This window comes from Carettochelys insculpta, chromosome 11 (assembly GCF_033958435.1).
Source record: "Carettochelys insculpta isolate YL-2023 chromosome 11, ASM3395843v1, whole genome shotgun sequence".
NCBI lineage: Eukaryota > Metazoa > Chordata > Testudines > Carettochelyidae > Carettochelys > Carettochelys insculpta.
The window spans coordinates 9806486-9820829 of NC_134147.1; the positions used below are offsets into that span (position 1 = coordinate 9806486).

At 45.1% G+C, this 14344-nt stretch overlaps 1 protein-coding gene across 1 annotated transcript in view; it reads left to right on the forward strand.

The window, feature by feature from the left end:
• Positions 1-14344, forward strand: part of SLC6A1 (solute carrier family 6 member 1) — a 55575-nt gene that overhangs the window by 28042 nt on the left and 13189 nt on the right. The window contains exon 9 of the mRNA XM_075004841.1: positions 13526-13638. Coding sequence (XP_074860942.1) covers positions 13526-13638 — 113 coding nt within the window. The remainder of the gene's footprint in view (positions 1-13525; positions 13639-14344) is intronic.

The window sequence follows — 14344 nt, forward strand, 5'->3', positions numbered from 1 at the left end:
TACGTGGAATGTTCAGACTATGTATCAAGTGGGGAAGACAGCACGGATTGCAGTGGAGATGACACAGAACAAGCTTCCAGGTCAGGGCTTGTATGAGACAATATGGACACAATCTGAGCAGTTATGCCTGGCAGCAGGTGAAACCCTCATCTATTCAGGACATGAAGAAGAGGGTGCACCACACACAGAAGGTATGGGCTTTATGTTATCAAGAGAGGCATCTGGTGCTTTAATGTAGTAGACAGCAGTATCAGCACACATCATAACAGCCAGATTCTACATCAAACTGTGAAAGATACCAATTGTGCAATGTTATGCACCAACCAATGAAGCAGCTGAGGAATGTCAAACAAACTTCTGTGAGAAACTACAATGTGTGGTGAACCAGAAAGCAAAGAAGGATATGTTGATTTTGATGGATGACTTCAATGCGAAAATTGGAAGCATAAATACAAGCAAAGAACAGATCATGGGAAAAGAAGGCCTAGGCAACATGAATGAACATAGAGAACACATTAGTACTTGTGTTCCTCCAACGGATTGATGATAGGTGGTAGTGTTTTTTCCCACAAAATGATCCTTTAGGTCACTTGGGTTTCACCAGACCACCAGTCAGAAAACCAGATTGATCACATCTGTATCAGCAGTTCTTTTAGAAGATCAATGCAGGATATCCACACTAGAAGAGGAGTAGATGTAGGTTCAGACCACCATTGGGTCATGGTAAAACTCACGTTCAAGCTCAAGAGGTACACCAAAAAAATGACCAAGATGGGATTGAGGTTCAATGTGGAGCTGCTGAAGGATTTAGAGACAAGAGACTGTTTTCAATTGGAGCTGTCCAACAGAGATGCACTTCTGGCAAACCTCATCCTGAAAGATGCTACCGTGGAACAAGTTTGGGAACACACCAAAACAGCCTGGAAAGAAACATGAGATAAAACTTTGGGAAAGAAGACAAGGCATCACAAAGAATGGATCACAGCAGAAAGTCTGGGAAAAGTGAAGGAACAAAAGGACAGAAAAGCAGCAGTCAACAAGAGCAGCCAATGTGGAAGCTCAGAGACTCTATTCAGAAGCCAACAAAGAAGTTAAAAAGGCTGTCAAACAGGACAAGAAGAACTTTGTGGAAAACCTTGCACAACAAGCTGAACAAGCTGCAGGACATAGAAACTTGAAAGAGCTCCATAACATCACATGGAAGCTAGCCGGGTCAAGGCCTACCGTGGATCAGCTATTACAGGATAACGAGGGGTGTGTACTAACAAACCCAAGTGACTAGCTCAGTAGATGGAATGAACACTTTGAAGAGCTAGTGAACCACCCTGCCCACATGGAACCTCTTGAGTTACCACTTCCAAATATACTGCTGCAGTTGACCTACAAAAGAGGAAATCAGAAAAGTCATTGCCCATCTGAAAAGTGGAAAAGCACTTGGTCCCGACAACATGCTTGCAGAAGCAATCAAGGCAGGTAGTGAGACATCAGTCAACATGATGTATAGTGGATAGTCCACTATAGTGGATAGTTCTCTGAAGACATCCACGCAGTGTGCAGCGGCAGTTAGTAAGGCAAATAGGATGTTAGGAATTATTAAAAAAGGGATCGATAATAAGACAAAAGAGATCATACTTCCCCTATATAAAACTATGGTACGCCCACATCTCGAGTACTGCGTGCAGATGTGGTCTCCTCACCTCAAAAAAGATATATTGGCATTAGAAAAGGTTCAGAAAAGGGCGACTAAGATGATTAGGGGCTTGGAAAGGGTCCCATATGGGGAGAGGCTAGAGAGACTGGGACTTTTCAGTTTGGAAAAAAGGCGATTGAGGGGCGATATGATAGAGGTATATAAAATCATGAATGGTGTGGAGAAAGTGAATATAGAAAAATTATTTACCTTTTCCCATAATACAAGAACTAGGGGACACCAAATGAAATTGATGGGTAGTAGGTTCAAAACTAATAAAAGGAAATTTTTCTTCACACAGCGCACAGTCAACCTGTGGAACTCCTTGCCCGAGGAGGCTGTGAAGGCCAGGACTCTATTAGGGTTTAAAAAAGAGCTTGATAAATTTTTGCAGGTTAGGTCCATAAATGGCTATTAGCCAGGGATAAAGTATGGTGCCCCAGCCTTCATAACAAGGGCAGGAGATGGATGGCAGGAGATAAATCACTTGATCATTGTCTTCTGTTCTCCTTCTCTGGGGCACCTGGCATTGGCCACCGTCGGCAGATGGGATGCTGGGCTTGATGGACCTTTGGTCTGACCCAGTATGGCCATTCTTATGTTCTTATGTTCTTATGTTCTAGTCTAGTTGGGAAAATTTGGGACACTGAGGAGATCCCACAAGACTGTAAACATGGCTACCTTGTCACGCTTCCAAAGAAATGTAACTTGAAGGAATGCAAGAACTGGAGGGGCATCATGTTACTGTCTATTCCAGGAAAAGTGTTCAATAGGATTCTTTTGGAAAGAATGAAGACAGAAATCAATAGACAGCTTGGGAGTACAGGCTGGGTTGTGAAGTGAGAGATCCTGCAGTGACCAAATAGCAACTCTCAGAGTGATCATAGAACAGTTGCTCGAGTGGAACTCCTCCCCTGCACATAACCTTCAGAGACTTTGAAAAAGCTTTTGACAGCAAGGATAGAGACACTTTGTGAAAATTGCTGCAACTCTATGGCATCCCATCCAAAATTATTAACTTGATTTGTTCAATGTACAAACCCTTGAAATGCCAAGTTGTTCACAATGGTGTCTTGATAGAATCCTTCAGCATCCTGTTGGGAGTGCAACAAGGGTGCCTATTATCACCTTTCCTGTTCTTGGTCACAGTGGACTGGACTATGATCAGGACAACAGATGGCCATCAATGAGGCATTCAGTGGACACTTTTCAAACAGCTGGAGGACATTGATTTTGCTGCCAATGTCACCTTCCTTTCACTCCAACATGAAACCATGAAAGAAGAGGATACAACACTGGACAAAATTGCTTCAGTGACCAGACTGAGCATTAACAAGGGAAAGACGGAGGCAATGAGAACCAAGCGGTCCAACACCACCACCATCACACTGGCAGGGGATGTCCTGGAAGAAGAGGAGCAGTTTACCTACTTGGGAGTATTATGGGCATAGATGGAGGAACAGATAAGTATATCAGCGCCGGGATAGGGAAAGCAGCAGCTTCATTCAAGACTTTCTGTCTGCTGTGGAGTTCACAAAAAATATCTGTGAAGATGAAACTACAAATCATCAACACAAATGTGAAGAGTGTCCTCTTGTATGGATGCCAGACTTGGCGTACTAAAAAATATTCAAATCACAAGCTGCAGACATTCATAAACAGATGCCTCAGGTACATCTTCACATCAAATGGCAAGACTTAGTCACAAATGAGGAGTTTTGGAACAAAGCAGGACAAGAACCAATTGACATTGAAATCAAGAGAAGAAAGTGGGGATGGCTAGGCCACACTCTCAGAAAACCATCATCCAGCACAGTCAGTCAAGCTCTCACATGGAATCCACAAGGAAAACGCAGAAGAGGAGTACCTCAGACAACGAGGAGAAGGTCTACTGAGATTGAAGGACAGCAACTGGGGTGCTCCTGGAGCCAGCTAGAGGTTTTGTCCCAAGGCAGAGTGAAGTGGAGGAGACTTGTAGATGACCTATGCTCCATGCGGAGTACAAGGGTTAAGTAATAGTAGTAGTATTTGTCTATCAATTATAAGCCATTTATAAATCTAACTTTAATACAAAGGTTTAATGTATGGCTTTTTTTCAATTTGGAGAAGAAGTGTTAATTCAGTGGCATATTAATTATTTTAAAAATAAATACCAGGATTGTCTCATACTGACCAGATATCTGTGAAATGTTTGAACAGAAACCTTGAACCCAGTGAAGCTTGGTTGTCTTATTGCGTAATATTGAAATTATTGTGAATTTTTTTTAAATCTCTAATGCAGAGATACAAAAGAGAGAAACCACAGTTGCAAAATAAGAGCAGTTCTAGGGCTTGTCTACTGTGCCCCACAGTTAACTATGAGGGTGTGAAAAGTAACACACAACAAAATCCTGCACAGTAACTCCTCTGGGTAGAAGTGGCAGGTGTCAATTGTAAGGTTTCTTGTTTGCATTAACATAGTCCCTGTCAAACATTTCATCGGCTGTGTAAACATATTGCAGCATGTTAGTGCAAACTACAATTCACACACCCCTAGTCCAAACTGCAGGACATATGGACAAAGCCTTAGTAACTTCAGAAGTGGTACTGGACATGTACTATAATACCAGCTGAATAGTAATTTTACTGTAATAAGTAATTTTCAACACAAACTACTGTGTGTTAATTCAAAGGTCCTTTGGGAGCTTAAGTAGTTATCAGTTTCAGGTGAGCCTGGCTGCTGTTGGGGGTAAACCTGAGTCAGTTGATCATTTTGCACTTGAACTGCATACGTTTGTTTTTCCATAGTTTTGACTCATAGTTGTGAGTTTTGCTTTGAAGTTATCAGGTTCCTGAAGGTTTAAAAATAGTTAAGCAGTTCACTGAGTAACTGCATCTGTTAAAACTGACTACAGTATCCACTTCTGTGTATGTTTCTGCTTTCTGAGAATTTTGCTTTGGAGTTCAAATATTCTCAAAGCAATACTTGGAAGTTAAACATTCATATGACTTAGAACCAAAAATGCTGTCCCATACCTTTATGAAGCAAAAGCAGACAGACTAGCACAATTCTGCCAGTGATGGTGGCCTTTGAATTCTGCTCACCTATTCTTTTTTCCAGTGTTATCTAATGTGCAGATATGTCAAGAATTATACTAAATCAGTGTTACTATACAGGTTAATTATTCTAAGGTTTTTTTGATTGATTATTTTGATTATCAAGCTTACAGCTGTACTAGCTGTTTCATGCTGAAAAAGAGAAGTGTGCATCTGCTACTATATTTCTTCTTACAGGAGCCCTAAGCAACTCTTGGCAAAATCTAATGGGCTCTTCCTACAACATGAGATGACCAGAAAGGAAACAAGAATATTGTTAGTCTCAGAGGGGTAGCCATGTTAGTCTGTAGCTTCACAAAAAAAAAAAGGAAGTCTATAGGACTTTTTTTAAAGAATGTTTTCAGTGTGGGTCATTCTCTCTTCACAGTTCAAATGTTAAACATTTAAAAGAACTTAGATATGAGAATGATACACCATTATAGAATAGTTTTGATAGCAATACAGTTATGGTTATCAAATGATCTTACTGAAGTAAAAATACTTTCAACTCAGTTTACACAACAACAAAAATTAAAAAAGTGCACAACCACACCACTCTATGTTATGTAAATCATAGTTAATGTCTAAAAGATTGTGAGGTGGCTACTAATCTATATTTTGTGTCAGTTACATTTGTTTCTTTTTGCCAAAATATTGCTTTTCCCAATGATGATTAGACCATGTGGAGAGTTAAGATAAAAGTGCATGTGTTCAGAAAGCTGTGTTGTTATCTAATATTGTAGTAACTCTTTTAATGTTGATATAGGGCTTAATATATGGTACTTGTTTTGGATTTTTATTTGACAATATTTTTTCTTGCACGTATTCAAAAATTCATATCTCCTTGATTCTGGAAAAGTGATGTGCACTTCCATTAAACTATGTCTGTGTCAGTATTATCTACAGTTGCTCTTGTAAATAGCTATGACTCTGGCTTTTGGGATATTGTATATACTTCATTTGACAATTACACTACAGATGCTGTGCTATGGCCAAATCTAGTTTGACAGTTCCATGTTCCTGTAGGGATTTGATTTTGGAAGCAGACTCTGTTTTACTAATCAACTCCTGAAGCAACACTGTAAAAATGTGGCTTAGATCCTGATTTACATATTTCATCAGACCGTGATTTGGCTTAAACTGTGAATTACATTTGCTCTCTTTTGTTAGGTGTAGGGTATCATTATTCTTAGAAAGAAGCTTGGCTCAACATGTGGATTTCATAGATTGTATAGTATATGTGCATTAGTTCAGTGGTGTTTGGAGCAAGGACTTCTGATCTGGTCCAGAGATAGGAGCCAACCCCAAAATTTGGATGCAGTTACTAATTCAGAACCTCCAGCCCAAAACTGTGTAACAATACAAATCGGCTGTATTGGGTTGGGCCCATCTCTAATATTTTTTGTAAACATGTAGGTTTGTTAATGCAGCACATCTTTTCAGATGGTGCTACAAGATACAATCTGAAATATTTGGACTTTCATTCTTGATGTATTTATTCCTGACACTTTATCAACATGTTCCAGTTTTATTTTGTAAATAGTGGTATGAAGTACATGAGTTTTCAGGACACTGTTTTGCCAAGCTCTGCTCTGTGTTTCATTGCGGTATGTAAACCCAGCAAAAGCAGGGCATATTTCTTCTTTCTGACGTTTTTGCCATGTGGGAAGTATTCCAATCAGAGTTGATAATGCTGATCAGCAAAGGTCAAACTATATGCAAAGAGGATATTGGAAGGCGAGCATATTGGAAGAGGATAACCTTCAGTTACCTAATATTGCTTGCTGCTTTACTCTTCCAAAAACTACAGTATTACCCTGCCAGTTATCACAGATGTAACTGATTTTTTGTGAAAACTGAATAAAGATTGTATTAAATTTACAGTTAACTAGGATATCCACTTTAGAAAGAGGCACTCCATTTTTATTTCTATGATTACTTTAGACATTGTAGCTGTGTCTACCGTAGCAAGTACATTCAGAAATCCTGACCCTCTTTGGAAAGCGTATGGAGCATCTAAATACAAAATGCATGCTTTCAAAAGGAAATTGGAGGAACATGGTCCAACTCTTGAAAGTGCTCCTCCAGTCCTGCATTAGGAAGAGCACCCCTTTTGAAAGACATTTGAAAGAAAATGTGTAGATGATCGACAGGCTGCTTTTTTGAAAGAGAGGTCCTCCATGGCACCAACCAGCTAGGGTGTGCAGACACCCTGGCCAGCAGCAGCAGGGCTCTATGGTCTCTGCATACAGGTGCGTTTAAAGCTGCACAGACCCAGAAACCCTGTGGCAGGAGCCTGCGTGTGCGCTGGCAGCAAATGCACGAGCTGCTTTCAGCACTCCATCACAGCCACCCACCGAACTGCAACAAAGGGACATGTCCAGCATCCAGCCACCCCAGAGCCCCCTATCACAGCCCTCACAAGGCTTGCAGGAGCCCAGCCAGTCCCTGGAAAACTGGGAACTCTCCTGGACCAAGTCAGAGCTCACAGAGCTCCTGGGGCTGTGGAAGGAGGAGGTGGTCCTCCATGAGGTGGGTGGCAGATGGAGGAATGTGGCCACCTTCGCCAACCTGGCCAATGGACTGGCCATCCAGGGACACCCAGCCCGAACCCAGGAGCAGGTCTGCAGCAAAGTGAAGGAGCTCTGGCAGGGTTATGCGCAGGTCCAGGACTCCACCGTCTGCTCAGGAGCAGGTCTTTCAACCTGCACCTACTACAGGGAGTTCCAGAGCCTCCTGGGGCCCCAAGACAGATCCCCACCTCCCTTTGTCCTTGACACAGTGGCAGATGGGCCACATCCTGAGGACAATGGGAGCCAGGACCTTAAGCCCCACCCTGCCAGACACTGAGCGGGAGCTGCTATCAGGAGACTCAAGCAGCGGCGAGCTGAAGATCAACCTGTCATCACAGTCATCAAGCTGGGTGATGGCTAGCAGGACATTTCCAAACCTCAGCGAGGGACCCTCCAGTAAGTACCCAGCAGAGTGCACACCCTGGCTTGCAGGGCAAGGGCAACACAGTTGCCAGTGGGCCACCCATGAGCCCAGCAGACCCTAGTCAGACACATCCCAGATGGTCGTGGCTCCTGGCATGTCACAAAGGCTGCTGGCAACACTCAGCACCAGCCCCCAGGAACAGCACCATGAGCTGCACACATGGGGAGGGGGTGGGGAGGGCTGGACCACACCTAAGGCCTGCTCCACATGGCCAGGGACCCCCTCAGTGCCTGCAATATCCCATGGCCACCATGCCATTGGCTGGATGGGGGGGAGCCTGGTTCCCCCCTGGTGTGGGGCGGGTGAAGGTCACGGCCCTCAGGCCGGTAGTAAGGGACTAACCCTCTCTCCTTCTCCATCCTTGCAGCCATGCTCCAAGTGGGTCAGGAGAGCCACACCTGACTGTGGTCCCAGACAGCCCAGCAGAGGCAGAAGAGGGGGCCAGATTACCCCTGCCCCCCTGCCAACAGCACCAGAGTAGGACACCATCTACTGCCATGCAGAGGTGGCAGAGCAGTGCTTCTGCCTGAAAAAGTCAGACCTGGCATGCTGGAAGGCAGACTAGGAGGACCTCATTGGAAACCTGCAGGACATAACATCAATCCCGAGGGAACAACTGGCTCACCTGGTACCCCCACCACCACCCCTCCTGTTGCGCCCCCTGCCAAGCCTGACCCTCCCACACCTGACCCTGCTGAAGCCCATCCACAGCCTTACCTCCCTGTGCTTCTCTCCCCATCCCAGCCCCACCAGGAATCATGAATCAGGGGTAGGCAGGGATATCGGGGTTGGTGGGGCTCATGGCCCTCCACCCCTACCCTGAACTTATGTCCACTTCCTCCCCCCAGTTAAGCTGCCCTCCCCTTCCCCACCTTCTGGTTGAGGTCCCCCACCCAGGTTGAGCTGCCCTCCCCTTCCCCAGTCCCCTTATATATATAGTTTGCCCCTGTTGCCCACTGTAAATACTTGTGTACACCATTTGTACAAAACACAGAGTCAAGAGTTTTCATTGAACAGTTTGTTTCTGCACTGTCCCTGTGTTCCATGCTCATGGTATTGGGATGGAGAGGGTGGGTGTGTGGTGGGGTCATGGTTGGGGGATGGTGAGGGGAGGATGTGTGGGGGACCTGCATGGGGTGGCTGGAGGGGGATCACTGGGGCCCACAGGAAATGCTCTCTCATAGGGCCTCTGTGATGCAAACACTGTCCTGGTGTACCTGGTGACTCGGGGCAGTTTCCAGCTGCTTGTAGCTGGGGTCACACTTGGCCACCCAACCCTGGGTGAATGCCTCACCCTTGCCCACCAATATGTTGTGGAGGACACAGCAGGTGCCCACCACCTGTGAAACATTCTGCAGGGTGACCTCCAGGTGTATAAGAAGGCACTGGAACTGGCCCTTCAGATTCTCAAAGGCCTGCGCCACCACGTTGCAGGCCTAGTTGAGGTGAGTGTTAAAAGCCTCCTCAGTGGTGGTGTTGTGGCCAGTGTAGGGCCGCATCAGCCAGGGTTGCAGGGGATAGGCGGCATCCACAATCATGCAGAGGGGCATGGGGTGACATCACCAACCTGGATCTCCCACAGGGGGACATATATGCCAGCCTCCAAGCTGTGGCAGAGCCCGGAGTTCCAGAATACACAGGCCTCATATGTCCAGCCTGCCAAGCCCGCATAGATATCCATGAAGTGGCCCTTGGAGTCCATCAGCACCTGGAGCATTACTGAAAGGTTGCCTTTTCTGTTCACATACTGGTTGGCACTGTGGTCTGTGGCATGGATAGGGATGTGCGTCCTGTCACAGGCGCTGAAGCAATGTGGAAAGTTGAGCATGGAGAATCTCACAACGTCCACATCCACATCCCCCATGGATGACGTGCATGGAAAGGAGGGTATGCACTCTTGTGAGGGCATGATGGGGTTTGCCCAGTCCCCTGCTCCCTCCTGGCCTTCTACCCCATGCCCCCAGCCACCAAGGGTCCTCCTTGCCTGGGAGCCCCCTCCCCTCTCCCAGTGGTGGGTGAATGACCTGAGCATGCCTTATCTCCATGAGGACAGCCCCAACAGTGGTCTTGCCCACCCTGAACAGATGCCTCACAGATCAGTAGCTATCTGGAGTGTCCAGCTTCCATATGGTGATGGCGACCCTCATTTCAAGGGGGATTGTGGGTCACACATGGATGTCCTGGTGTCTCAGGGCAGGGTCAAGCCTACGGTAGAGCTCCTGGGAGGTCTGCTTACTCATTCTGAAATTCTGGAGCCATCTTGCGTCATCCCAGTCCCCTACCACCAGCTGCTCCCACCAGTCAGAGCTGCTGGGGAGGCTCCAGAGGCACTGCGGTACTCAGGGGTGGTGCCGGTGGGATCCCAGGTGAAGGGGCTCCAGGGACCAGTTGGGGGGCTCAACCCCAGGATGAGGTGGAGGGCAGCCAGCTCCAATGCTAGGAATTGCTGAACCATATCCATCAGTCAGTGCTGACCATCAGGTCCATGCACAGGCTCTGTGGTACATGTTGCAGCTCTGCAGACCACAGCATGTGCAGGCTGGGGGTGCTTGGGAGATGCCTTTAAAGGAGCCGCTGGCTGGAGGCCCTGGAAATGCATGTGAGCTATGCAACCCAGTCCACGGCATACCCTGCTCTGCTCTTTCGAAAAAGTGCCTGTGACTGTGTAGATGCTCCCTTTTGAAAAGGTGGAGCAGTCTTTTGAAAGAGTGGATTGAAGGCTCAATCTGTTTTTTGTGTATAGACACACTCTTTCAAAGATGGTCTTCCAGAAGCTTGTCTTTTGAAAGAGCGCTGTAGTGTAGACATAGCTACAGTTTCTGTACCAAGAGCTGGTTCCCAATATAACAATAATATATGAAGACACATCTCATAGAGCTGAAAGGAATCTTGTGAGGTCATTGAGTCCAGTCCCCTACCCTCTTGGTAGGACTAAGCACCATCCATGACAGCTCTCTATATATTTTTAATCTATTTGCCCCAGGACCCTAAGGCTACGTCTACACGTGCAGCCAACATCGAAATAGTATATTTCAATGAATAACGTCTACACGTCCTCCAGGGCCGGCAACGTCGATGTTCAACTTTGACGTTGCTCAGCCCAACATCGAAATAGGTGCAGCGAGGGAACGTCTACACGTCAAAGTAGCACACATCGAAATAGGGATGCCAGGCACAGCTGCAGACAGGGTCACAGGGCGGACTCAACAGCAAGCCGCTCCCTTAAAGGGCCCCTCCCAGACACAGTTGCACTAAACAACACAGGATACACAGAGCTGACAACTGGTTGCAGACCCTGTGCCTGCAGCATAGATCCCCAGCTGCCGCAGAAGCAGCCAGAAGCCCTGGGCTAAGGGCTGCTGCCCACGGTGACCATAGAGCCCCGCAGGGGCTGGAGAGAGAGCATCTCTCAACCCCCCAGCTGATGGCCGCCATGGAGGACCCAGCAATTTCGACGTTGCAGGACGCGGATCGTCTACACGGTCCTTACTTCGACGTTGAACGTCGAAGTAGGGCGCTATTCCTATCTCCTCATGAGGTTAGTGACTTCGACGTCTCGCCGCCTAACGTCGAAGTTAACTTCGAAATAGCGCCCGACGCGTGTAGACGCGACGGGCGCTATTTTGAAGTTGGTGCCGCTACTTCGAAGTAGCGTGCACGTGTAGACGCAGCTTAAATGGCCTCAAAGACTGAGCTCACAACCCTGGGTTTAGCAGGGTAATGCTATCCCGCCCTGAGCTATCCATCCACCTGAGATAGGTAATGCAAAGTGATCTGGACACAGTGGTGAATGGTGATGTGGCAAAATTTGCAGCTGATACAAAATTACTCCAGTGCAAGGCTGAATGTGAAGCATTATATGCATCTAATGAAGTGGGTCTTTGCCCATGGAAGCTTATGCTCCAATATATCTGTTAGTCTATGAGGTGGCACGGGACTTCTTGTTATTACAAAAAGATCTCCCTAAATTAGGTAACTTGGCAACAAAATGGCAGATGAATTTCAGTGCTGAAGAGAGCAAAGTAACATAGATCTGAAACAGTCACAACCACACATACAAAATAGTGTGATCTAAATTAGCTCTTACTACTTATAAAAGCAATATTTGAATTGTTGTAGCTAGTTGCCTGAACACAACCTGTCAGTGTGCAGCACCAGTCAAAAAAGCTAACAGACTGTTAGGAACCATTAGAAAAGTAATATATAACAAAACGGAAAATATCATAATGCCGCTCTATAAATCTGTGGTCTGCTCAGATGTATGTACAATTCTGGTTGCCTCATTTCAACAAACATGTATTAAAATAAGGAAAGAAACAAAGAAGAGCAACAAAAATGATTAGAGGCATGAAACTGTTTATCTTAGGAAAGCCATGCTTAAGTGGGACATGGGAGAGTGTTATTAAAAATGTGAATTGGCTGGAGAAAGTGAAAAGGGAAATGCTGCTTACCCCTTTGTGTAGCACGAGGTTTAGTCATCACCAGATGAAATTTAAGAGGCAGCAGGTTTAAAACTAACAAAGACTAATTCCTCCCTTAATGCAAAATCATCTTGTGAAACTCCTTGTCTGGGGATACTGTGAACTGAATTTAATAACAGATTAGAGTGAGAGATTTGTGAGTTAGAGTATATATTCAAATTTGACACATTAACACATGGTATGAACAGAGATATCAATTACCTCACGCATTACAAGGACTGCTTCCCTTTCTTTCATGCTCATAATTATCTCAGACAGGACAATTAACATCTCCCCACCTCTCACCCCCTTCCTTCAATCCTATTTGATTTGTCAGTTTTTGTTGCATTTTTTTTTTTGGTCCTCTGCACTTATAAATGTCAGTCTGTACTGGAAATGATCTGAAGAAGTGGGTCTGTCCCACGAAAACTCATCAGCGAATAAATCATTTTGCTAGTCTTTAAAGTGCTACATTTCTGCTGCTTTATTTTGTTGGAGTACAGACTAACATGGCTACCTCTTTGTTAGGTTGAAACAGTAATTAAATAAATCATGGAAAATATGTCCATCAGTTGCTAGGACCCCAGATGGCCAGGAATGGAACTTCATGCTCAGCGTGTTCCTAAACCTCCAATTGCCAGAAGCTGGTAGTGGATGACAAGATGACTTGTTCAGAATTGTTCTGTTCATGCTCTCTCTCTTATCTGGCCTCCGTCACTGTTAGAAAACAGTCCCTGTGTTAGAGTAATGTACGCTGCAATACAAATCATCCCATGAAATAGCAATTGACCATATTCTTAATGTTGGACATAGGGTTGGACACAGAGCTATCTTTTGACATTCTTTTGATCTATTCTGCATGCATGTGAGGGGAATTGTCTTCATATTTCCTAAGGACTGTTCTAGCTATAATCATCGCTATGAGCAACCGTTTGAGTGTAGGTCCAAAGCAGATAGAGTTCACCAAGGAGTCTGAAGATGCAAATTCTTTCCTAGGGAGGCAAGTTTATTTGCAGTATTGAAACTTACAGAGGTAGCATTGAAACAACTTCTAGTTTAAAACATTTGACCCCGAGATACACTTTCTTCTTTCTGTATAATGGGGTCTACTTTCTGTCTATCATTTCTCTAAAATAGGTATCCAACCCCAACTTGTCCCCAATCCAGATGATTCAGATTGGCAAACAAATCTAAAACAGAAGTACCATAGAATGCAAATTCCCCCCCTGCCTTCCTGATGCATTGTATCAAAGCTAAAATGAAGATATAAAATTAACAGCCCATCTCTTGTTTCTCTTCCCAGGTCCTGGGCTTGCATTTTTAGCTTATCCGGAAGCCGTAACACAGTTACCTATCTCTCCATTGTGGGCAATTCTGTTCTTCTCCATGTTGCTTATGCTTGGAATTGACAGCCAGGTAATGTTGCTTTCTGCAGATTTTTTTTAAAAAATACTCACTAAGAAAGGCCAATAATTTTCTATAGTGTGTACAACATGACACACAGCATGCACTGTTGTTAACGCCATTTGGTGCCAGGATATTAGAAAGACAGAGACTGTGTCTACTCTAGCCCAAAACTTTGAAATGGCCACACAAATGACCATTTTGAAGATTACTAATGAAGCGCTGAAATACATATTCAGCACTTCATTAGCATGTGGGCAGCCATGGAACTTCAAAATTGCCGTGGCTTGCCACCGTGCGACTCGTCCAGATGGGGGTGTTTTTCGAAAGGACCCCACCAACTTCGAAATCCCCTTATTTCTATCTGCTGAGAGGAAAGTGGCCAAGTACCATGTGCTGCTCCTCAGAATATACCAAACCCTGAGGTCCTCTTCTCCAGCTGTCTATCCCACTTCACTAGAAGAGGTCCTGTACTCAATGATAGCTTACAGTGAGGTCCTGTACGCAATGGTAGCTTACAGTGTGCAGAGAAAGGCTGTGTCTACACTTGCATTCCTCTTTTGAAACAGGTGTGCAAATGAGGTAAATCAAAAATGCAAGTGAGGTACAGATTTGCATATCTGACAGCTCATTTGCATATTCTTATTTCAAAATAGCTTCTTTCAAATGAAGAAAACCAGTGTAGACACTGCTCTTTCGAAAGTAAACCCCATCTTTG